The 25,809-nt window shown below is 36.4% G+C and overlaps 1 protein-coding gene across 3 annotated transcripts in view; it reads right to left on the bottom strand.

Annotated features, from left to right (window-relative positions):
• The window catches only part of COL11A1 (collagen type XI alpha 1 chain), a 164,123-nt gene that overhangs the window by 24,450 nt on the left and 113,864 nt on the right, over nucleotides 1-25,809 (bottom strand). For all 3 annotated transcript variants that reach the window (XM_075422261.1, XM_075422263.1, XM_075422262.1), the window contains 13 exons: nucleotides 20,993-21,100; nucleotides 20,410-20,517; nucleotides 19,410-19,463; nucleotides 15,294-15,347; nucleotides 14,066-14,173; nucleotides 11,202-11,255; nucleotides 10,225-10,278; nucleotides 10,087-10,140; nucleotides 2,455-2,508; nucleotides 1,848-1,955; nucleotides 1,605-1,658; nucleotides 1,267-1,320; nucleotides 8-61 (listed from right to left, as the gene is read on the bottom strand). In XM_075422261.1, the coding sequence (XP_075278376.1) occupies nucleotides 8-61; nucleotides 1,267-1,320; nucleotides 1,605-1,658; nucleotides 1,848-1,955; nucleotides 2,455-2,508; nucleotides 10,087-10,140; nucleotides 10,225-10,278; nucleotides 11,202-11,255; nucleotides 14,066-14,173; nucleotides 15,294-15,347; nucleotides 19,410-19,463; nucleotides 20,410-20,517; nucleotides 20,993-21,100 (918 nt within the window). The remainder of the gene's footprint in view (nucleotides 1-7; nucleotides 62-1,266; nucleotides 1,321-1,604; nucleotides 1,659-1,847; nucleotides 1,956-2,454; nucleotides 2,509-10,086; nucleotides 10,141-10,224; nucleotides 10,279-11,201; nucleotides 11,256-14,065; nucleotides 14,174-15,293; nucleotides 15,348-19,409; nucleotides 19,464-20,409; nucleotides 20,518-20,992; nucleotides 21,101-25,809) is intronic.

Raw genomic sequence — 25,809 nt, 5'->3', positions numbered from 1 at the left:
CACTTACTCTTTTTCCAGGTGGACCAGGTGGGCCAGCTTCACCTGAAGGACCTGGTGGACCCTGCAATGGAAAATTATGAGCTCAGTGGTAACAAAGGATAAAGTTATTGTCTTTATTAAGTGCAACAAACTTCTGCAATATGTTGGCCCCCTTCAATGGACAGAAAGGAAGGACCATAAATGCACAGAAAGAAGTATACCTGATTATTCAACAAATAATTTCTTAGGGTGGTCTTTTGAAATTTTTAACAGCTTTTGTTGCTGTACAAAATGCAGTCATTCTTTTTTTTCTCTTCCTGTTTGCAACAAAATATTTCAAATCAGGAAGTGGCTGCGCAGAAGTAACATATGGTCTTAGCCTACTGCCTAACTCCATTAAGAAGTTTCTTGCTTTCTCAGGTGCTGAAGTTGTTACTTTTGCTAAAATTTTTTCACTTACATCTATGATTTAGCTGCCCCATGGGCAGCTTTCTTTTGACAAATCTTTTGTGCACTGATAGCCATTTGGCTACTCCATCTTGATAAGCTGTGATACTCTTGAATATTTCAGGGTTGCTGAATAGTTTGATAAGCTTCTCATCAGGCACACAACACTCTAAAAGTACTTACTGTTAAGTAAGATGTACAGATACCAATTTCCATTTGCGGGTAAACCCCAGTTTAGAACTTACTTCCAGCCATATGTTGAATGTACTAGCATTTTTTAGTTTGAAACTGTAGTGTACAGGATAACTCCCTGATAATCAGAACTTCTAGAGCTAGAAAGAGACTTTCCAAAATGGAAACCCTATCTTTTGCAATAAAAGAATTAAATTAATGATGTCCTAATATGGGAATTACAGAGATATAAGATCTTTGATGCTTAATATGGTTATTGCTCAGATGATTCTTAAACAAAAAACATCAAGGTTTTGCTTCGTTTCATCAGGTGAGCTGATGAAGATTATTTGGCTGCAGAATTCCTTTCTTATGCTCATAGCTGCTCTATTTTTAGTGCACCTCAGCAGCTCCAGCACAAATCTTTAACACATCATTTGTTTCCACTTCTAAAAGAAATTGAGCTCTTGCTTCTGATTGTGACTATAATATGGGCAATTCTATCTGTACAAGGAAATAAATAGATATTTTTCAGTATAACAGAAAAAGCATCCATTTAGAAAATATTTTTAAGAGTATGAATATATAGAAATCACTGATTCAGCAAAAGATACTTTCTTAGCATAGGAGAGAACATGCAACTGAAATAAAATGACTGAAACAACTCACAGGCTGACCAGGATCACCATCTTCACCCTTCTCTCCACCAACACCATCCTGACCCTACAGAATTCATGGGAAAATAAACAAAATACAAAATTCAGCTAAATTAAGTAGCTTAGTTTCATATATGAATATATATTTTTCTACAAAGCATTTTCCTAAGGACGCTAGTTTTCAAAACTTTAAAGATTTCTAAACCTTTTATAAGCATTAGAATTATATGAACAGAAAAGCAGTAGATCTTACAGGCAACACCTCATCCCCAGACAAGGAAGAGGCAGAGTTAACTAGAATTTAGTGCAAACCAAGACTAGGACCTGTAAGTGTTTTTTAAGTATACTTACAGCTGGACCAGGTTCCCCAGGAGGACCAGGATCTCCAGGAAAACCAACTGGGCCCTAGATAAATCAGGGAAAAAACCAAGTAATGTGTCATCCATTGACAAGCAGGTAGCTAGCATCACAAATATTTTACAAAGCATATAATGAATTTAGTTCAAGTGTAGAAAATGATACACAATTCTATATGTAGCAGAACTTCAGCACTGCTTCACAGTGCTTTGTGTTAAAATTATTAAGCTCACTTACTGGGTTACCCTTGGGCCCATCATCACCTGGAGGTCCCTTAGCACCTGGTGGTCCAGCTGCTCCAGGTGGACCAGCCTCACCTTTCTCTCCCCTTTCACCTTTTGGACCCTGTAGAAAACATATGAACACAAAAATGTCAGCTGGAAACTGAATGGCTAAAAAAAGATTACAATGGCAAAACTATTTTTTTAGACCTGGGCAATGTTACTCATCAATAAATGCTGGCCTGTGAATGGGAAATTAGGACCTCAGCCTCAGATTAGAACACCTGTGAGTATCAGGTTGAGTGCCAACATCTGCACCTAGTTTGCTACAGTGAACTGTCTTCAGACATAAAAACATGCATGTCAAAGTTAATACTTCTGGAAGAAAAAATACATCCTCTCTTAGGAAGTCTTCAACTTTGTCCTCTAGCTGTTAGTACAAGATGTGATTATAATCATAAGGAAACAAATTGCATTTTAAAGGTGTAATTTCTTCACTGAAAATGTAAAGAAAATGTACACAAGTACTCAAGTAGTCTGATTAAATGCTTTCGAAAGTAAGCACTACCAGATACCTTAGTTCACCATAATAAAGGTTAATAATACAAAACCAAAATACTCACAGATGTTCCAGATTCTCCAGGAGGTCCAGGGTTGCCAGCTTCTCCAGGTTCACCCTGTAAATGTATGAGAATAAATTGATGAGTCATTAGGAAGAATATGTCTATGAATTTATTTCTGTTATTACATATTCTTCTCATATGTATTCATGTGAACAGTTTACAAGAACTGTCTTTTATTTGGTCTACCTAAAGGAGGTTGAGTTACATATGGTTTTGCAGAACTGGAATCTGAAATTTTAGAGAGAACATATCAAACTAAGATTTTAGTGAGCCAGGGAGACTAACTTTCCCTTTGGACTTTGGAAGAGCTTCCCCGTTATTGTACCATATATTGCAGATTTCATGTTTGTCATCTTTCTTTCTAGTCATAGAAAAGCCAGAGAAGTATATTGACTGTGTATGGTGTTTTCTCTAGGAGATACATTTTGCCTGGAAGTAAGTTTCTACAAAGAAGAGAATACTAATTGGAAACAAATGTCAATGGATATCATTGCTATAGCTACTGTTACAATAAAAAATTATATAAAGAAAAACATAAGGAAAAAATAATAGCGTAACAGCAAAACTTTCAGCACACACCAGAAAAGTGTACACTACATATTTACTGGTGATGGAAATAGTAAAGCAGATGGCTTTGAGGATGACACCACATGAAGAAAATCTGTGCAAGTCAAAGTTTATTCATGATCAAGTGAATGTTTAAATTCATTCAGTGTCTTTTTTGGCTCAAAGACTGTCTTTGCAATTGTTCATTTTAAAGTTTACTGTGACTGATTATTTTTTCTAGCTCAGTGGTCTGATAAATAAACCTTTATATAAACTACTCCGTTAGTAGAATATTTAGCTATTAGCATCACAGACACAGAGAAAAGATAACAGAATCTGCTTTGTGATTGTCATAGAGTGCTGAAATAAGAACTATGTATTTTTATTCCAAAGGATTTCTCAATGTAACTGCTAATGGGGGGATTTTTTTCCCCCCCATATATATTTTTTTCCAAACCAAATGAACCTTGCCAATAATTATGCCTATAAACAAGAGTACTTCAGTGCTGAAAATGCATTTCATCCAATCCCCTCTATGGAACTCAAACACAGATTTGGAATAAATTTCTGTATCCTTCATATCCTATATGACTTGCACGCCCCTCTTCATTCTATGACAATTCAATTAATACAACATGCATGTCTGTCATTTCCATGGGGACAGTATAAAAGTATAACTCATAAAATATGTATTTTAAATGAATCTTATGGTGTAGATACAGAATGTTTTTCACAGAAGCTAATGGCAGCATGGTGACCTCACTGGGTTCAGAATTTGGCCCAATGTAAATATTGCATTAGATGAATGGAAAAAGATCCGAGTACTCAACTGAATTCCAGCACAGGATAATTAACAGATTACCACCATTTTAGGAGCAATATTAAAATGTCCTTTAGAAAGGGCACTGTTAAAGGGTGAGTTTTCCTTTAGAAACTGTGGTGTGTTTTATTAGACATAATTTTTCAGTAATCTTAAAAATTAATGATCCCTCTTAGTACTTAATAGTCATTTGCTTCTGTGATACAGCATTCGTTATTTTTTTTTAAAAGTCTTATGGATACTTCAGGTCAATAACCATTAAGTATGTTTTCTAGGAAAATTCATAATCTTCATTTCCTTATCCTCTGCACAGGATTTATTGAATCTGCAGCATCATTAGTATTGGGCTTTTGTCCATGCCTACTATCAATCAAATTAGATTTATGTAGCAACAGAGAATGAGGTCTGGAATTAGAAAACAAATTGATGTTATTCAAGTTAGTAGAGGTATAATATCTAACAGTCCACAATATAGACCCCTTCAACAGGTGTCCCTATTGCAGGACTAACTGAGTGACACAAGAATGCTAACTGTGCCAAGTCTTGCCTGACAAGGACCTGTGCCAGTATAATCCCCTTATCAGCTTCCCAGTGTCAGTTGTTCTTCTGCTTTTCTGCCAAATGATACTGCAATTTATGATTATTCACATTTGATTTGTAATCTACTCTTTACCCTTCCTGTTGACAAACGCATCTTCATTTTATGATACCACGAAACAAGAGAAAAGATGGGCTTTCTCTGACATATTGACTTATATTTTGGGACAATGGGGGAACACTGTGCTTCTGGGATCTCAGGGTCCCTGCTATAGCACGCAAGTTGAATTTGGCAGAGGCAGGCAGCCTATATGAGCCTATATGAGCTCTCCCCAGCAAGCAGCAGCGTGGAAGACAGCAGAATTGGAAGGGCTAGAAAATGTCAAGGTGCTCCTCTTAAAGGGCTTCTGTGAAAGATGAGACCAGTTAAAGTTTCATCTCACATTAATACTTCTAAATCATTGCTCTGTTAAAAAAGTGTGACTCTCTCCTGTATGCAGTCCTTGTTTTTTCCTAATGCTGATTTTTATATTCCAAATATTAGGTACTATGGAAGGTTGTGCTTGTTTTAGACAGCTGTTAAGTGAGTTAAACAATGTTTTGATAGAGAAGATTGTAGCTGACATGTATTTACAGAGTGCATATTTATAGCAAGTAAAACCTGTACAATCTGTAGGTTATTGTTAGCCCTTGTCTTTCTTTCCATTTTTGGTAAGGTTGGTATTAATTCAGAATGCAAAGCACCTTCTCCATGAGAAATATCCCATGTACTTTTGGGACATAGATTTTATGAGTTAAGAATAAATTTATTTCACCTCTGGATTTTTTTTCCCCTTTTGTTATCAGGTCAGGTCTTTTAAAAGTTAGTGTGGTCTTTCTTAGGCAAAGCTCGCTCTGACAGAATTTCAACAAGCAAAGACAAAAATTCTAAAGTACAAAGAGTCATGTTGTTTCATGGACATGTTTAATTCTGAAAATCTCCTTGGATTAAGCAAGCAGAATGATTTGTATGAGGCTAAGGACAGTAGTTTAAAAATGATTTGTTTTCTTTATTATGACCAGTTCTAGGGAACTGTCCATACAAATCACAAGACAGAGAGATAGTGGATGGAAGGCTGCCACCTTTTGGTTTCATTCTGAGATGTGATGATTTATTTTTGAAGAATGAGTGGCAACTTTGCAATGATTGGGTTGTGAAACGGGTTCAGTTACACTTTTGGTCCTTTTTGCCATCCTCACAAAATAGAAAAAAAGAGAAAATTGTGACTCTAGAAGACAATCCCTTTTCACATAGGTATGCATATGTGACTGCGTACGGCTCTGTGGAGAGACAAATTTAATCAAGAGAGAAATTCTAAAGCTGTGCTATATTTAATGGGAGGGTTTATGTTTACAAGCATGCTGGAGAGATGGAGAAAGATGAGAAGAGATCACAGTCAGTGAGTCATGTAAAGTTATTAAAAGTAATTTATTAGGACATATTCAGGTAGCATAAAATGTCATAGACACATCTTTTAAGTATCCTAGCAATTGTCTGCACACAGGTGTGTGGAAAAATGATACACACACATAAAGATGTCTGTGCGAACTCATCAGATGTGTTTTTAAACTTAGTGCCAGAATACTCATTTGAGTTTGTCCTCTGGCATCCATCTGCAGTATAAATGAATGACCAATTAAGATTGTAAACTATTGATTTCACTTGTATACTGTGTTGGACGCCCTATTATAGAACTATTTAAAAAAAATATTTTAGAATGATAGAACAGGAAGGAGTATAAACCCAGATAAGTGTAGTGGTTTTCTAACATCAGACTTTTTCATACAGTAAAACAGATTTAAATTCTGAGAGGCTACAGAAAGAATGCTTAGATTCTGCAGACATTCATTTTGCATTACTCATTAACTCTGCCAGTTTAACACATGCTGCGGAAGAGAGAAAGGGTGGAAGAATGGCACAGTACTCAGTGCAGTTATCACAGATTAGCCTAAATTTGAAAGTCAAATTTATTTTATTAGGCTGCATGGAAGACAAGTCTGAGGTTAATGTCACTTGTTCTGTTTCCTCTCTGCGTTGTAAATTCTTAGATGTTGTAAAACATCTAAGGCCCAGTTTTGAGAAATCATGAGTAACTTACTGGGTATTTAGAATATCTGCATGTTAGGCCTTTGATATCAAATAAGAGATAAGCATGTGTTGGTACATTTTGTTTTTCTGCTTTTTCTTAATTATAAGCACAACAGAGAGAATAATCTCTGGGTGGAAGCTGGATTTAAGTGCTTCTGGTTCAGTGTAAGTCTCAAGACTTCTAGACCACTCCATGGAGGCTACAGGCATTAATAATGCAAGGCTACATGAACAGTTCTACTGCAGATGTCTTTGAACATTTAGGCCTTCATGTGTACAGCAAAGGAAACAAGAAGCTCATTAAAAATACATGACACTGTGTCAAAAATTGTCTATAATAAATATATTATATAGTATCGTATAATTATATATATTTATAATAATATAACTTATACTATAGTCTAACCATTCAAATATGAAAGTGAGTAAATCTAATTTCACTCCCCAACAGTGACAGGGAGAACGCCAAGACGTTTTTCCACACTCTGCAATCAGCACTGCCTTGCATTACCTGTGGTACAATATGTCTTTCCTGAAAGGGATGCAGAGGCCAAAGCGTGCTGACATAATAACAAAAACACTGGGGAAAAAATGTGTGGGAAGAAAAGGAAAAGAGAAAAAGCATGTTTTGTTTAAAAGCGTGAACTGTCCTCCCATTGCGGGAACTCCTCCTGACAAAACAACTCTTTATGATTTTGAAGCTTGCAGAACTCATTAAATGGAACTGAAATTAAGAAGGAAGGTGTCCTAAGTAGGAGAAAAAGTGGCGTGTACTAAAAATTGAGAAGGAGGAGGAAAGTAATTAGAAGAAATAAAAACTTCCAAAACAATATACTTGGGAGCTTCTCTGTGTGAATGCAGAGAATATGGGAAATAAGCAAGAGGAAATAAAAATGACAACCAGTGATAAACAGCCCGAGTTTCATGTTCTTGAATTAAATTTGGTGGGCTGATTATCACAAATAGGGATTCTAAGACTCAATGTTTTTACAGAATGACTGGAATATAATTTGACCGTGAAAAAATAAAAATTAAAGAGGTGATTGAAACCAATGGCAAAAGTCCTATTGACTTTAATGGGCCACAATATTATACAAGTTTGGTGTTTTTTTTTAAAGCAGTGAATATAATGGGTACTACCCTGGATGTAGTTTTCTCATAACATTTTTCTCAGTACCCTAGTGGTCATATGAAGAATTTTTCTTCCCACAGTGCCCATTTTTTTCTGTATTCTGTTGACATACGGACTCTCTTTTTCCAATAACTTTTTTTGCCATCTGTACAAACCCTTACATTCAGACATGTTTTTGGTACTCTTGCCAGAGAGAAAAAACAAATCCTGCACCTCTTCATGAGGCCAAGAGAGGCTGGAGGAACAATGTCACAAAATTGGGAGATTAGAGGGAATATCCTTGTTAATAATGAAGTTAAGCAGGAGGGTGTCGTGTTTTGTCTGTCTTATGCAATTATGGGTAAAAAAGATTGACACAAGAGATTGAAGACACAAGAATGCCACTGCTACCAAGAGGTGTACTGATGCTCAGAGCCACATCCTAAGAAACAGGGAATGCAATGAAGCACTGACAGCTTAAGACATGACAGTGCTATCATGAAAAAACTAGAGTATAAAGTTAGTATTTTCATCTGCTGTGCTCAGTACCCTTTGATCTCAAAATACAAAGAAGGGGAGACAAAGTAGGATATTTTTCCGTCAAGCAATATATTGTATTACATTATTCTAGTGTTCTCTTCAGCACATCCCAGAGCACTGGTGAGTGATTTATTTGATGGGCATGTAGACAAAATCATGAAACATCTGAAAATTCTATTAAAAGAATAGTTTGGTCATACTGATAAGAAGTTGGTGATTCCTTTTGACATGGCCCTAATATAAATAAAGGGTTATTTAAAGAAAAGACATTTTAGTGTAAAAAACAGACACATAACCAAAATTTTATAGTAGATGTCAACAATATTGAAGAGCATCATAAGAAAGATCTTTTGTTATCACAGAGGAATAAGAAGCTTGTAAAATACTGCAGGATGAACTGCAGATTTTCATTATTCTTTTTTACTATTAGCCAGACGAATGATCCTGGAAAACAATGATAACTTCCTTATCTTATGTAAAGAAAGGATACCTAAAAGCTCTGTGAAGCAGTGACATGCTTTTGGACAGTGATTAAGATAATGACAAATATAGGTTATTTTGATTGACCTGGTACTTGACTCATTATTTGTAAATTCATGTATCTGATGGATTTGTATCTAGAGGTACAATACTGGTACACCATGTCAAAGAAAGTATGTGGATAAATGAAAGGGAGCAGAAGTTAAGACTTCTGAAGTGCTGAAGTTCACTATGAGGAAGATAAGCAAAAAGGTAACTGCATTTAATTATCTGAAGGGACAGGAAGAAAAAAAGAAAATTTGCTTCATGAGCCTTCTGAAAAACTACTGACACTGACATTCCTAGGGATGTCTTTTCTAGGATTCATTGAGAGCAGTGTTTAGTTGTACACATATGATATTCTGTTGCAAATATTTAAATACTCAAGAGCAATCTATGTAGTTTCTCAATAAGAGAATATTTATGCAGTGGCCTGGCATATATTTGTATTCTGTGTCCTTCACCTTATGCTCCTTGCTCCTTTCAAAATCTTCTTTCCAGATCCAAAGTTAAACAAAAAATTCATATTAAATCTGTAACATCATAGCAAAAAGCTTTTAGCCTTATACACATGATATGGCTGAGGTCATCTAACTTGTTAAAATAAACATAAATAGGAATTTCAAGAGACTATCTTTTGAATATTGTGTTTGCTGAGCATTTTATGATAGTTTACACTGCTGATTCAAATGAATCACACAAAAAAAAGCCATTACTTGTATTATGTACAATATTTTTACTTTAAGAAAGAGGAAGATATTATCTGACATGCTCTTTGGGTAAGATATGAAATTTAAAAGAAAAAAATGGTAGAAAATTTTCTGAATAGAGAACTGAAAATAGCAATGAAACTGATTTTGATGAATGAATGTCATACAGCATTAGTCTTAAGTCAAGTTTCCAACCAGCACAAATCATCCTCAGACCTTTAACTTTATTGGAACTGTATCTGTCTGTATGAGGAACAGACACATATTGATGCTTCAGGTCTGCTTCACCTCACAGATGTGTTTACCACTGATACATTGGATAATAGTTTGTATTCTTAACATTCCAGATAAAGGGCTATATGATATTCTAAGGTATAGCAGTACAAAATGAAAAACACTTGAGGCCAATAATGTTACTGTAGGCAAACTATGTAGTTAAGGAAATCACCATAACCTTACTTTAATCCTTCACCTGAAAACTACCTCTTCTGCTCCAAAGCTCTTTTCTCTGATTGTTAAATATTTTTGTGATGTAAAAGATGCCAACCATGGTAAGTCAGCCATTGGGAGTATAACTAGATCAGTATTAACAATTACTAAGTCAGTGAAGGATATTTGGGAACTGTAATATATCTATATAGCTCTGAAGAAGAATCAGAATGTCTATTCATATTCCTATTCCACTGTCTTCTGTTTCTAGGAGGATATTATCAATGCTCACCTTTTCACCAACACCTCCAACAGAGCCGATTGAGCCTGGGGGGCCTTGAGGACCCTACAATGACGAAAGATGTTAGTTATCTCAAATATAGTGCTTGCTACTGAATTAGGGAGAGAAAAAAAATAGGTTAATTCTTACATCAGCTCCATTAGGACCCTGGGGACCTCTTGGACCTGGAGGGCCAGGTGGACCCTATATCAGAGAGACAATTTGATATAGTTACAATCACAAAGAACAAGTCCAGTGAGGCTTTTTTGGCCAATGAAAAATAATATACTCAATCTGTAGAGGACTTTTAATCTTCGCAGTGCTACAGAAACAGCAGGGCCAGATTGCTGCCCATTGCATGAGTTCACAAGGTGACACGGGATGCAGGCTATGTTACACAGTACCTGAGCTGGAAATGATCTGATGCTGAGGACTCCTGAGGACTCGTTTCCTGCATTGTATTTTCCCTACAGGTTACCTGCATACCCCTTCCACTGTGCAAGGGCCCTGGAGTGGCTCATCTGTCTGGCAAGAGCCATGTGACAGTAGTGCACCATGGGGCCTACAGATGGGCAATAATAAAGCCTGCAGGCTTGGCATAGGGTGTTGGAGGCAAATGTTTACTGTAGATAGCTTGCACTTCAGGCAGGATGAGCCCAGAGGCATAAACAGTTGGAAAATGTAGTCTCAAGATTACCCAGAGAAACAGAGTAAACATTGCCAAGTAGTGTTTACCATCTTCTGGCCTGCAATTAGCTGAAGTTAAAGTACAATGCCCTGAATTTCAGACAAGCAGCTCCAAACTCTCTGGTGCAGTAGCCTCTTCTTTTTCTCCTTCTTCACTGAACCTGCTTGCCAGTGACCTGTCTCAGACACGCACAGCATCTGCTTTGCTACCTGCTCTTCAGAGTATTTTCTTAAGTTACATAAATCTTGATTTTAAAGATGAGGAGATAGATGCGAGAAAGGAAAGTAAAGTCCAGAGAGAGTTTATGTTACACAAAATGTTTCATACTCAGGCACCAAACTCAGAAGTAGTTTATCAAATTGTGAGCTACAGAGGAAAGACAATAATACACGGATAATATTTATGGCCCCCCAAGGGACCAGTGGAGAAAAAGTCTTACCATTGGACCCACATCACCATTTTCACCCTTTTCACCTGGTGGGCCAGGCAGACCCTAAAACGCATGGAAGAGTAAGCAAAACTATTAGTAGGGTACCTTGAATGTTGAGCTATAAATCAATATGAAACAAAATGAATCAGATCTACATGTGAAACCTGGAAACTAGGAGGGCGTGAAAATAAAACCTGTTTGCATTAAAACAAACAAAAAAAAGGAGGGTTTTTTGTATTACAGCAAATGTATAGGTAATCCTAGGATGTTTAAACCAGGTGAAGTAGAAAATTTTTGAAAAAAAACAAACACAGAAATGTTAGTGTGGTTGACTTTAAAAACACTGCCATCATTATCCAGACTCCAGGTGGGCATTTGGATAATTTCATTTATGCTGTAATACATATGTATGTGAATAAAATGTGATTGGTGCAGCAGAATGAAGTGGTGTACAAAAATCTCTAAGCTACCTGAGTACTGGAAGCTGTATAATAAGGTGTCCAGCGGAGGTAATAAATTGTGCTGAGAGGCATTGCATTGAGTTAGGCAGACATATCCTTAGAAGCAAAGTGTCTGAGATTGACTAGTACCAAACACCCAGAGAAGGAAACTGTAGCTGGTGCTAAGACTGATAATTAGTATAATGTTACCCTATCACCATTAAGCTGGGCATTCCTAAATGTAGGATCAAAGCTTGGCTTCTATGAAAAGCAGATCCCCTGGGTCTGGAGTTGATAGCATTACATTTACATTACATTAAGATCTGGTTCCAAGTTTCACCTCCAGGATTCTGATGCTATCGAACTGTGTATCAAAGTATAGCTCACCAGATTGGAAAGCACAATTTGCCATCTTTGCCACAAAGCTGTATAAAAAAGTATGAAGTATAAACTTAGCCAACACTATGTTCATTCCTCAGCTGCCCTCCTACTTTGACACAATCTAAACAGTAGAAAGACCTGTCAAAATTCAGAGATATACCTTTTCTAAAAATTAGGTCTCTGTTGTGTACTACTGCGAAAACCTGGCTGACCTGTCAGTGCATTGTGGTTGTTATGAAAGCCTGTTTGCTACCAGATAATCAGCATGAAAAAAGCCAGCTTGCTTTCAAGTGGTGACACAGTGTTTTTTCTATATAATCCTTGCTTATTTTAAAAAATACTAGACTGTATTCTGTTAAAATGGAAGCCCACAGCTGATAATACTATCTTCAGTAACATGTACTGATTACAGTACATGCCGAGTAGTAATGCCAGGGTTATAACAACAAGTAGTTTTATTACTTTCTAACTTTCCTCATGTTTACTTTTTGTAACCTTATAATAGTTTCAGAAATTAAATTTGAATTGACTTTAACTTTTTCCTTCATTGTGAGGAGTTTTAAATAACGATTTTGTAGCTAATTGTTCTAAAGAGTGATTAGAGCAGAAGCCTAGACTTGGACTAGATGATTAGTCTTTAGAGAGATGCCTCAAATAAACTAGATCTTCCCATTGCCAACAGTTCACTAAGTTTTGCCCCGTGAGCAAAAGAAGACATTTAGCTTTCGAAGTTGAATGCCTTATGTATTATAATTCATGGTCATGATAAACCTAACCAGCCCATTCAACCACTTGCAGAGGAGGTAGTTATGAAACTTCAAAGGCAATTAAACATTTACTTGATATTTCTGTCTTTGAAAAGACTTCCCAAAGCTGTTCAGTGAACTCCTATTTCAACACTGAAAAACACTAGCTGATTTCACTGAATCAGTATTTCATGCATGGTATTTTGGGATTCCTTTCAGTTCCTTTGGCAAGAGGTAATTCACGTGTTTGTCATTTAATATTTCAAAATTTAAGTAAAATTGCCATAAATTGACTATAACATAACCTAGATAGGCCCATAGAGTTTTTCAGATGTTCTTTACTTTTAACTACTTTTGTTAAGAAACTTCCTAATTTTTTAAAATACTATTAAAATTAAATAGCAAGGAAATTCACAATTGAAGTTTTAAAGATTTAAAGTTACAAGTCTTCACTTTAATGAACAAAAATACTTTTTGCTTAATGTCCAGTGTAAGTGATATCAGTAGAATTTAACTGGAGTAAGTGTGATATAGTTACCATGGAATATTGTATATAAGACAGAGAAAGTTGTTACTCCCCAAAAGTTCATAATTACCATAAGAATTGCACTAATGAATAAAAGAAACTCCTGATTTCTCAATGGTATTTCAATACCACTAGCATATATGGGAATCTCGGTCCATGGACCAACATACTGAAATTAAAATCTTAATCAGAGAAATAAAAATCCTCATATTTATGTTTATGTAGCTTAGGGCTCATTAAATTTGAAATGTGAAGGTGAACTTTACTGAAAAACATCATTTGAAACAGTATCCTAGATCTGAGAAAAATAAGAAGAATAATTTTATTTCACTCTCTTTAAAATAGTAAAAACTTAACAATTCACAATAACACTTAGGAATCATTTTTTCTGATTTATCGTTTCTGAAAAACTTATTGTGAAAATAGAGTAAATGACTAGGACATGTTAAGTACTCCTCCAGGTTGAATCTTTTATTTAAAATGTGTATCTCCAATACAAAGAAGCACTCTTGTTAGAACAGAAATTGTTGGACTCCATAAATGAATGAGTTACTGAACGAAATTCTAAAGCCTATGGTAGCCAGGAGTTCAGTTTCAGAGCATCTTATCAATCTCCTTCAGCATTAAATCAACTATTTATGCCTGAAGTCTATGAATATGGGATCTTTCAGTTCCTATTAACCAATGCTGTCATTTATTTAATAGAAGACAATACTCATTCAGTTTCACACAGAAATCAGAGTTCTTGCAGGTGGAGGGTAAAATAATAAAGGAATTTACCTGTAAGCCAATAGGGCCTGGAGGGCCAGGGAAGCCTCGAGGACCTTCATCACCTTTTTGCCCAAACATCCCTTGCTGACCCCTTGGGCCTGGCTCCCCATCACCTCCCTATTTGGAAACGGCGAAGAGAAAAAATATCAGAGGTCTGACAATAACAGAAAAAGCTCCACTGAGATCACTGGAAAACAACTACAAGAGGGCTCAGAATCACTCCTAATATCTTTACAAATATATGTACACCAACTTGATTGAATGAAATCTGTTATACAAGTAGAATACCAGCATATGCCTTGTTTAATGTAGGTCAAATAATACTGCGTATCTCTCAAAAAATTTTCCCTGAATTCCTCTTCTCTTTCCCAACAGCATCAACATTCTAGCTGTTGAATACCTGCATATGAGTAGCATATAGTTCTAACAGCCTTCATGGTAGAAGAATTCAAAGCCTTCTAAATAAAAATAAAAATAGAAATCAATCCACCTGGTATGAGGTGAATTTTAAAAAGAGATACTCTCTTTTAAATGCATCTGGTACCAAGCTGATTTTACCACTGACTGTCATACAAAACACCAAACAAGTTCACTGGAAGGATGGGCCGCATTCGCTATTTACACTATTTAGTTTTTAATAATTCCTTAAATCTGAAATCAAATAACGCCTATTTAAGCTTGTTTACAACAAAAAACAAGACAATGTTAGAACTGTTAATAGTAAGTTGAAATATATTCCTGAGTAAGGAGCATGCAGTTGTTATGGTTTGGCTGCGGCCGGCAACAAAAGCGCCACGCGGTCGCCCCTCCCCCCGCCGGGGTGCGGAGGAGAATGGAAAGAAACAGGCAGAAACCGGTGGTTCGGGATAAGGGCAGTTTAACAGAACAGCAAACAGAGGGAACAGGAACAACAACGATACAGATAAGGAGAAAACACAACACAAACCGCACAACCCAGAGAGCCGCTCTCCCGGACCGGACCGGCGCCATGCGCTCCCGAGCCGCGAGTGAGTTCCCGCCACCCAGGTCCCCCCCACCGGAACCCCGCATGACGGCACATGGTATGGAATACCCTGCTCTGTTTGGCCAGGTGGGGTCACCCGCCCGGCTGTGCCCCTTCCTGCATTCTGGTGAAAATTAACCCTGTCCTGGCCGAACCCAGGACGCAGTTCAAAGAACTTCTAAGTATCAGAGGAGTTATGGCAAGATTGGGGTTTGCTCCGAATAAGCTACGTACAGCTATACCAGGGGCACCAACAGGACCCTGGAGACCCGGTGGACCTGGAGGACCCTGCAACAAACAAACATCCAAAAGGAAAAGTTAGTGATTATGGCATCTGGAATGAGATTAAAAGCAAATATAGAGACAACCCTATTTGCACGATCAAGGTCTATCAAGCATTTCTCCATTTCTCCACAGAGAATGCAGCATTATTCACAAGTCTTTTTCATTCAGTACAAACAATTATTATTTGTTTTTTTCTGAAAGAGTCAGATTTGTATATCTGTAATAGACTTAATACTGGCATTTATTGAAAGGACATTTGTAATGTTTCAGAGTATTTAAAATAGATTCCTGTGCAAAAATACATTTAAAAAAATATTTTTTCGCAATTAAAAATATCAGACCTTTCAAGGAGATTTGTGCAGAAAAAGTAAACCTTTAAAGCATCATCTAACAATCTATCTTTAAATGGAACACTTACTATTTGGATTAGTTTTTATGAAATTGCAAATAGTTTTAGTAACAGCAGAAAGCTTATTTTGACCTCCAGGAGACATGAAAAAGCCTAAGTTCTTACTGAGCCCTGGGAGCCACGTACTCTTTGATATTAGGTCTCTTTTCAATTGAATGGCAAAAAATATGTCTCTGAGAGGAACTTAATTTTTTCAATCTTCTTACAGAATTATAACTTTCTAAGTTATATTGTGCATAATTTAGAAGTCAGTTATGCAGACGTGATGTAATGAAGATATGTAACACTGAGAGTATGGGAATGCAAGATACTAGTTTATGATGAAGTTAAAATCATGTGCTAGGTTGAATCTGTTTTTTTGCGCCAGCTAGAGAGATTAGGATGATAAAGAGTGAAGCTAAGAATGCATAGAACCTTACACCTGGCAACAGCTAAATTCTAGTCTGCTATTTCACATGACAATGTAGTCTGCAGTTTCTAGGCTGGAAATTCTAATTTAATGTTTGGACTTACAGACCTTGCTAGGGTAAAAATTAGATTATTCTGCTCTTTATAGGGAGATAAGAAAAGAGATTACTTCGGTGTTGTAGTGTATTTCTTTCTTTGGGTTGTATGTGTATTTTAGAGTATCTTATTTTCTAAGGAGTTTGAAGTGTCAAGCTATGTATTTCTTCTATTTTATAGTTTTCTTTGCATCACATACCTGATGGCAATAGGTGAAGCAAAGCTTTTTAGCCTCTGTGGTGACACACCTAAATGAAAGGACTCCTAGGAATGCTCCTGTTGACTGGGAGGGTTACCATGAGAAAGGGAATTAGCATGCATAAATTTGTAAAAAAATCATATTGGAATGGATTGCTTCTACACTATGCAGGATGCTTCTACCTGCTCCTTCATTTTATAGGGCCAGAGCAAGATCCACACATTTTTAATCTCATTAAAATACTCATTTTGATATAAAGTATTGTTGGAAGGTACTTTGCAATTGATTAATGAGAAGTTATTTGGACACATGGCCAGACTCTTTTTTTTCCATTGCTCTGGAAGGCAAATGGAGGGAGACTGAGCAGAATCATCGGAGGTTTTGAAGCTTAAGACAGGATGTATATCAGCAATAAAATTGTGCTGTCCCCAGCTAGGATCTGGCAACATAGTATTTTTAGTTAGGCACAGCATAGTTAAACTCCTGAACATAATTCCTTGTTAGTTTCAACTGCGAATTGAAGATGTTTGCAGCTCTTCTTAAACAGGAAAGCAGGATTAATTCTTCTTTGCTCAGGGTTTGTGCTGTGATTAGGCTCTAAATGCCCACCGAGGCTTTTGTGGGTGCCTAGGTATTGCGAGTATCTATTCTTAGTGTCCTGTGATTCCAGAACTAGATACTTACTCTTCAGAATCTTTCAGAGGTGACCAACAAGGCCTTTCCGCCCTGCCCCAATATACTTCTGTCAGCATGTTGACAGGAAAGCAGATTTGAAATAAACATATTCTGAAATGTCAGGGTTCAATGACTGCAACTGTTTGCAAACAGGATTCAATACCATGACTTCAAACAGGGTAACATTCACTTCAACTAAGCACATCTGAACACTGAATTCTGTATTCCAAGAAAAACACATTACGTTCCCAAATGCCTTAAATCTTGAGACTGAGATTACAGGATACATTCTCAAATTATTATGCTGCAGGCACTTTATTTGTAAAGCAGGTCTGCTGGAACATGCCCAAATACATTAGTACTCACTATGGGAACTGTGGTCACAGTCTAATGTTCAGCATAACGAGCTATGCTGAAACAGAAAAGTGCAGTGTGTGTTTTTTCTGAATTTCTCTGATGCAGAAGCATCTCAAATGAAGAGGCATGTCAAAGGGGAAAACAAAAGGATATGCATGTGATTGCATGCAAAGTCTGAAGTGGAACTGGACCATGACCTGCTCTATATGCTTCCTCTGCTCTTTCCTTTCAACACCAAATTTTTCTGTGTACACAGGGCCTGTACTGTAATGAACCTCTTCAGGTGGACAAAGACTAGCTGCATATATCTCTTTGTATCCCACAGCTGGTTTACAACTACAACAGCAAATAGATTAAGATTGATTTTCAGTTAACTTGGAGCAAGTCCATAGTCTTAAAACCTACTTTTAAAAATGTTTTGATTTGTTAAATTGATTTTACAGAGTTAACCAAAGCATTCAGCACAGATTATTCAAGAGAATTTTAGTGTGAAGCAGAATTTGTTTACAACTTGGTTATATGTATGTCTCTTGGAAAACTGGGCTTTGTAATAGAAGTGCTCTCTCATCCATACATACAATACTACATTCCTTGTGTTAATAGGGCATTACAAATATTTTACTATAGCACTTGTGATTTGATCTATTAAAATAGGATTATGAAAAGTATGCATTTTCTACACTGGAAACTGCAGAAATCTTTCTTATAGAAATAATTTGAAAGGACAAGCTTATCCTAAAAACAAAAAAACCCTTATCATTTTTTTTTTGCACATTTTGTCTCCACACGTTTTTCTATGTAATTATTATAAAACTGTGATTTGGTTTTGTGTATATCCTTCTATAAAACATGATCTGAATACATGTAAGCCATAAATTTGGTCCAATTTTTAGAAGCAATCTACTTTTATGATAATTTGTAAGCTGTTAATCACAGTAAGCACAGAGCATTTTCAAGACAGTAAATATGCTTAGTTATGAATACCCCTATGCTGAGTTCTGAACTTTGCTAACTGTGAATATTGATGAAATATAAGAATAAAACAAATCTTTCTGCAATTACTTCTCCATTTTTTTCTTAAGGAAAATTATTCAAATAAAATGCCAGTGTAACTTGAAATTGAACAGAAGTGAAAACAAATCTTTTCTGAATTTTTGGGAAAGAAACCAAAATCAAACAAAAGAAATATGCTAGTTTTATTCTTTCTAGCTTCAAATTTTACTGTGGAAAAAGCTTATTTTTATATTTGTGGCCTCAATCAAAAGAGGAAGTGCTTGAACTTCAGAAATAATTTTGAAGACAAAACATTTCAAATTAAATCACTAGAAGCCTGATTAGTCCCAAGTTCACTAACAGGCCTAGTGATAATAGTTGAAAACTTGTAGAAGCCATTTCATCTAAGGTCTTCGCTGTTCTGAAATGTTGCAACCAGTTAAGTGTGCTCTCCAAGCTTAGATATTCTTTAAAAATTTTAAAACTATATTAGCAGATTTCTCTACTGAGTCTTCATATTCTTCATCATTATGGCTAAGAAGCTAAAGCTGGGTATGTTCACATAATCCAGTCACTGAAGTTAACTTAAACCCAGTAAGATAATGTATACATATTCTTGGTCTCTCTCAGTTCAAATGTAGAACGGATGAATTAAAATTATATAGGAAGGGTACTTAGGAATGTAGTTCACTTATTGATTTTAAAATAATTCTGTAAGCTCAAGAAATATGAGAAATACTAAATATATGCATGGCTTTTTAAGTACAAACCTTTAGTGTTGCGTTAAAACTCAACATTGTTTTGAAGAAACATTTCTGAAGTGTGTCTGTGTTTCTGTTCATTGATGTAGCAAGGCTACTTGCATACTTCATGCATAAATACTTTTTATTTATGAATAACGTAATGGACAAAGGATTTTGCTACTCACGTTTTCTCCCTTGTCACCTTTACTACCTTTCTGACCCGGTTCACCAATTTCACCCTGTAATAGAAAGTTAGAAGTTAAAGTTCTTCTTTAAAATGATCTTCTTCACACTTAGCTGAAGTCAATATGACAGTATCTTTAAATTTTCCCTTTGATACAATTATTCGGTGTTTTATGCTGCTGCTTCTAAAGGGGGCAGTTCTGCATCGATCAGTAGTGTGTCATATTAATCCAGATATTGATTGTTGTACTGCAAAGGTCAACAAGACCTGGCTTTGAAGTATAGTACAACTGAGCTCTAAATAAAGGAAATTGTGTTCCTCATGTCACCTTCAATACGAACTTATGATGAAAGCACCCTGATTTACAGACTCATCTAACTGTATGTGGCTGAACAACTGCTTCCCACTGTAGCGTACAATATTTCAAAACTTCAAAATTATTCAAATCACCAGGAAACCGTGTCAGAAAAAAAAATTTTTCTTTATACAATAATAAAAGACAATTAAACTAAATCACAGAAAATACTCTCTGCGTGATAAATAATACTCATGCATCATAAAAACGAATGTCAAAGTCTTCAAAGGTGCTGTGTCCTAACTTCTGCCAGAAGTCAAGAGAATAACTCTGCTGCGAACATATGTTTTGACACCCTCAATCAATCAACAATGGTTCCAAATCACTATACATTACTAGGAACATTTTATCTTACTCATTCAGCAAACCAAGTTTCTAAAATAGGCAAAAATCAAATTTGATATCTTCTGCCTTGATTTATTTTGCCACACTTTCATCCTTGTTTCTTTGCCAGGATATATGTCTTTCCCTCAGACATCTGATTATAGAAGGTTCATTAGTTTTTTTGCTGTGGGTGGAGGGAGTTTGGGGGAGGCAGGGCTAAGAGTTCCTGCATCACCATATTTATTGTGAGGAAAGCTACAACCAGAGAACGGTACTGACAGATCTTCCCACAGATGCACTAATACGAATTATAATGATTCACCTTGTCACCGTCTTCTCCGGGAGAACCACTAGGACCAGCAGGACCAGGCAGTCCTACAGGACCCTGTACTCCATCACGTCCAGCTGGACCTTGAGGACCTTTTTCACCCTGGTTTTGAAGAAAAAGAAGTGATCCACATTATCACAGGAGTCAAATGAAGATTTCAGTACAGGGAGTCACATTACTAATAAAAAATTTGAAAAAAAAACCACAATAGAAAAGAAACTATAAAGGGAAGGGAATGTGTCAGAAAATTATGCTAAGTAATACTGGAGGCCGACGACAAATATACTTGTACTCTAATGCACAGTGGCTGGGTACAAAGCTTTAATGAAAGACTGATTTGACAAAGTTTTTTATTATATTCACTCCTTGCTGTTGATAATAATGGGTTTAACCCTTCTTCAGTGTTAGATTGTATGACAATAAATGTTTTACTGTTTAGTTAACTGTAAATATAAAAGGAGTAGGTCAGGTATTCTGACGATATGTTTAATAGGCAAATACTAGAGTGGGGAAACATAACATTCTGGAGTGAAAAGCCTGTGCTGTGATAGCCTTACGTGACTCTGTGATTACTTACGGGAGCACCCTTCTCCCCTGCGGGGCCTGGAGGACCCTGCGGTCCAGGACGACCTGGTAGACCAATTGGGCCAGCAGTGCCTGCTGTTCCACGTTCCCCTGGTGAACCCTGGAAAGAAATAAAAAATAGAAGAGAATTCTGATATAACTCTGATAACTGTTAGTGGTTTTTATGATCCAGGTCAACAGAGAATATATGTATTATTCAGTGAGATTCCAGCTGGTAGAAGGGTACATATTCAGCATGTGTACAAGTAAAGAAAAAGGCTCAAAGAACTAAGCTGAAGTTTGCACTTAATAGTTAATTTAAACTTTTATTTTTCATAAATACCCATTCTTGTATTTGTTCATCATAATAGAAGTGTGCTTTAGCCTGTTTTCAAGAACTTATTTCCCCTCTGTGTTTCCAAAATACATTAACATACCACTTTGGTGAAACAATATTCCCCATACTAAAATACAGAACTAACCTACAACACAACACAAATTTTTTGTCAAGTTTTGTGCTGTACATTGCTGTGTTGATCAGTATGCTTCTGCATTTCAATTCACCTGTGTAAAAATCTATTGAAGTATAATGACTAATCTGATGTGTCATAGAGAGGATGCTTGGATGTACAGGTATCTTTAGACAAGCACAGAAAAAGTTAAAAATCTAATATTGCAAATTAAAGGGGAAAAGACAGGTGCTGTATGTGGAAAAAACACAGGAATTCTGTATTCTAGCATATATTTTTACAGAGAATAATAGCAGAGAGGGATAATTTGCACTCTAATATCAATAAGCCTCACTTTTAAATGAGTCATATCATTGTCATTACTGTATTCATTTAATTGTCTAAATAAGTTTGGGTTTTTTTTTTATCTGAACCTACCAAAACATCCCTAAGTGAAAATTTAGTTGCTACCTTCCCTGTCAGTTCTTTCTTTTGAAGCAGTTTAGGGCTTATGGCTGTTCCACAAAAGCCAACCTTTCTTTCAAATGTGTCGATCTGCATAGAGACGTGGCAGACAACCTTTTGTAACTGGAGATGCACCTTTATGGTTTTCACTGGATTGAGCTAACTAGACAAAATGGAGAGAATTACTAGGTATGCAAAAATCTGCAATGCTCTAAAAACGAAGAGGTACCTAGGGTGGGCTAATTTTTTCCTGTCTTATTTATTGCACTTTCTGAGAACACAGATGGCATGTACTTTTAAGTAGTGCTGAAGGGGAAAAAGGAAAGGAAACAAGGTGTTCTGGTACTAAAAAATCTTCCTGAAAGGATACAAGGGAACAGATAATAGTATAGATTAGAAGTCTATTCAAATAAATCGAATTTCAGAATCAAAATGTTAATTTTTGGTCTATCCATATTTGTTTATCATTTAGTCAAAAGCCACAATATGGAGTACTGATGTTAAGTCCTTTTTGCAAGCTGGGTTTATTTCCTAATTGTGATCTATAACCAAAGTTCTCTGCAACTCATAAGCAAAGAAATGGACACCTGTTTGGAGGCACAATACAACAAGAAATGGCAGAAAGCAGAAGACATTTACACTCGAATTCCGAGTATCTCCTTGATCACGCAGACAGATTCTGACCAAGTATTTTTCTGTATTTGTGACATGGATTCATGATAGCCCAGGGGAAAAATTTCCTGTGTCTTCATTCAGGGGTTAACTGCCATCTAACCTGCTTCTTCCTGTCTCTCAATGAGAGTCAGCATGTGCAGGGAGACATAAGCATGATGCTCTCCTGTGTACAGGCAGAGCGTGGAGAATGGTGGAGCTTCTTTGTGCTTTCTTGCACCATCACTGGCTGAGAACTCTGACAGGAAATCCAGCTGTGCCAGTCCTGATACTTTCTGAGGATTTGAGATGCTGTACATCCTTCCTGTGTCCTGTAGACAGGGCAGCATGGGAACAAAGACAACGGAGTATTCTGTTCCACTGTACTCTACATATGAGCTAGTCGTGCTTACAAGTCTGATGGGAAAAAGTATTTCACTAAGAGAAACACAGTTAACCTTGAAATTCGTAGACTCGCTGGAAGCTGAGAAGCAGAGAGCTGTCCTCTCCCTCTAACTTTCTGTATTTTCACACTTCTATAGCATCTTTGTTTTCTGTCTTTTAAAATAATTTACAATTTTTGCATCAATAGATGCAAATCACTGTTAAAGGTTTGTTTGCTGTATAGTAATATTTCCCCATCTTTTCAGCTTGACACCAACAAGATAGTTTGTAACACTTTAAAGTTATTGATAATTTCACTTTTCCAGACGGTATATTGGAAGTGGGGTGATACATCATAAGAATAGATAAGTAATAGGTGGTGTAGTCTGAGGCTCTATATAGCCAGATTTTTTTCCATGTTTAAGCGAAGATCAAATTTGATGGCTCTTGGAACACTGGAATTTTAAGATGCTTTCACCTATGAAGGCCAAATGTTTTGCTTTTATTCATGCCATACACTTCCTGGACTGACCCCGTTAGCATAACTGATACTAATTCCATAATAAGGTACTTTTCCCTCCAGATAACTGTGGCAGAAGAGAATGATGAATGTTTGCTCCAAATGTTTTTGCAGATTATCTCAGTAAGATCTAATTTTGCATGACTGTGAAAAAAAAAATTGTGCAGGAATCATAGATGACTTTATCCTTCCAAATGTTATTTTTTCTCAAGTCTGCGTGGATGCCTGAGTTGCAGTCCTATTATTTCTGTTATTTTACTTCCTAAGACTTTAGTGAATTCAACAAGAAAAACTCACTACCCTGCAGCCATACTACCATGGTCTCTGATCTTGTCAGCTCTCATAAGTTAAACAATTTTAGGTCATTTCATCAGTAGGATGCAAGAATAGAGAGGAAAAAAAAAATCCAGATAACTCATAGATCTTTCCTATATCAGACAGCAGACACTGACAGTGGCCGTAATTTCTGGTAGCTCTTTTTACTCGGCCAACTTTTCACATTTATCTTTGCATCATTTTTATTTGTTATACTTAAATTTCACATGAGTTATGAATAGGAAGTAACACTTCCTGTTTTCAAGGATCCTCTCATTTCTCTCCAAGAATGGCCTCTGATCAAAGCAGAACACATTATAGTCACAACTCAGAAAAGCATTTTAGGCAGCTTCTTAAATCTGTTCTCTCTTTCTCTCTTTCTATGCTTATTATCTTTGTTTGCCACTCTGTCCCAGTATGAAACAATGCCCTTATATTACTAAACTCATTGTTAACCTGTGGTCTCGCAGTGGTACTCACATCCTGGAATATTTTTATTAATCTGTGGGGTTTTAAAAAACTTTTCTACAGAATCAAGTAGATGCTTTGTCGTGCATTTCTCTTATAGAGGCTATAAACCCATTAGTAACCTTGTTTATCTCTCTGTGAAGAGATATGTAATTATAGCTATTGTGTACATTACATAGTAGTAGCAACACTTTTTACTCATGGTTAACAAAATGCTCAACAAGTGAAGATCCCTATGGCTGAAAAATGTTATCAAACAGAGGAAGATAGCTCTAGATAGGTCAGTACTGATAATTGGGTAGCCTACAGCTGGCTTATTCTGAGTCCAATTTGGGCATCCTATTCCTAAATGAGCTAATGAATAATGACTGATTGACATTCCGAAGCACTTTCTCTCATCAGCATTCAGCATTCCACACAGTAGTATGAGAAGGGAAGAAAACAAACTGAAGACAAAAATAGCAGATAAAAGACAGCTGTTAAAGTAAAGCAACAAAAAAAAAAAACAAACAAAAAAAAAACCCACAACAAAAAAAACCAGGAAAAAAACCTTGCTCTGGAATGCATTCATGCATCTCTTTTTGTCCAAATCCCTCTAAGCACAGTAATTGGCATGCACAGTATTTGGAGCAGTCATTTGTTTGGTACGCTTGCAGATGTATACACAAGCCCAATAAAGCTTATAATTGACTATATATGCTAGTTAGAAGCAATTAGTATTGGCAGGGAATTGGAGGAAAATCATCCAGTGGCATGAATTCTCTTCCTATCATAAATGGCAAATGAAGACTCCATTATAATTACACTTCTGTGTGTACACTCCGTTGGCTAAAAATAGAAGGAAAAATATTTTAGGACTATTTGATGCTCATGGTCTACTAAAAGCTACTGTGAAAAAAAGCAAGCTGTTGTGGTTGAATTGTGGTCCTTGCAGATGCACAGAAACGCAGTACTAAAGGCACTTATGCATCTTTTTTCACTGAAAAACACTTTCAAGATAACAAGCTAGTAATTAAAGATTAAATAGAAAAAAAAATCCCACTGAGGCCTTCTGTAATACTCTCAGGTCAGCTTGGCGCTGTTTGTGCCTCCAGTGACCTGCTTGCGCTACAGTGATCTCAAAGTATATTTAAAAAAAAAAAAGTGTTTACCATTCAAACTCTCTTTCTACTCTGCCCATAATTCCTACTGCCACTACATCTGTTTCCCAAAGATTGGAAAAACAATATGCAAAAAATTCTAAGCTTCCTAGGTGAGTCTTTCTATGAATATGTTTACCTTAGCAGAAAGCGTGGTTCCAACAGGAATGAATTTATAAAGTGAAGAAGCAGTTGCTACTTTCTCCTGACACCTGTACTCTGTGAATTTCTGGGCTATACTTCACGATAATTCTAGTCTGGCATTGAATTCCCATTAGCTGGTGTGTATTAGAAGCACTCCTGGAATTCCTCTTCTAATTTAGTTTCACATGAAAGGAATACTGTTCATGAGCTCCAAGCGAGCTCTGTGACTTGAACCAAAGGATGGTAAATGGGGATGATTGAGACATTCACCTCAAAAAGGCTCTGATATTTCGAA

The sequence above is a fragment of the Opisthocomus hoazin genome, chromosome 6 (assembly GCF_030867145.1).
Source record: "Opisthocomus hoazin isolate bOpiHoa1 chromosome 6, bOpiHoa1.hap1, whole genome shotgun sequence".
NCBI classification, from domain to species: Eukaryota; Metazoa; Chordata; class Aves; order Opisthocomiformes; family Opisthocomidae; genus Opisthocomus; species Opisthocomus hoazin.
The sequence above is the reverse complement of the archived record's forward strand: the minus strand, read 5'-3'. Positions and strand labels throughout refer to the sequence as shown.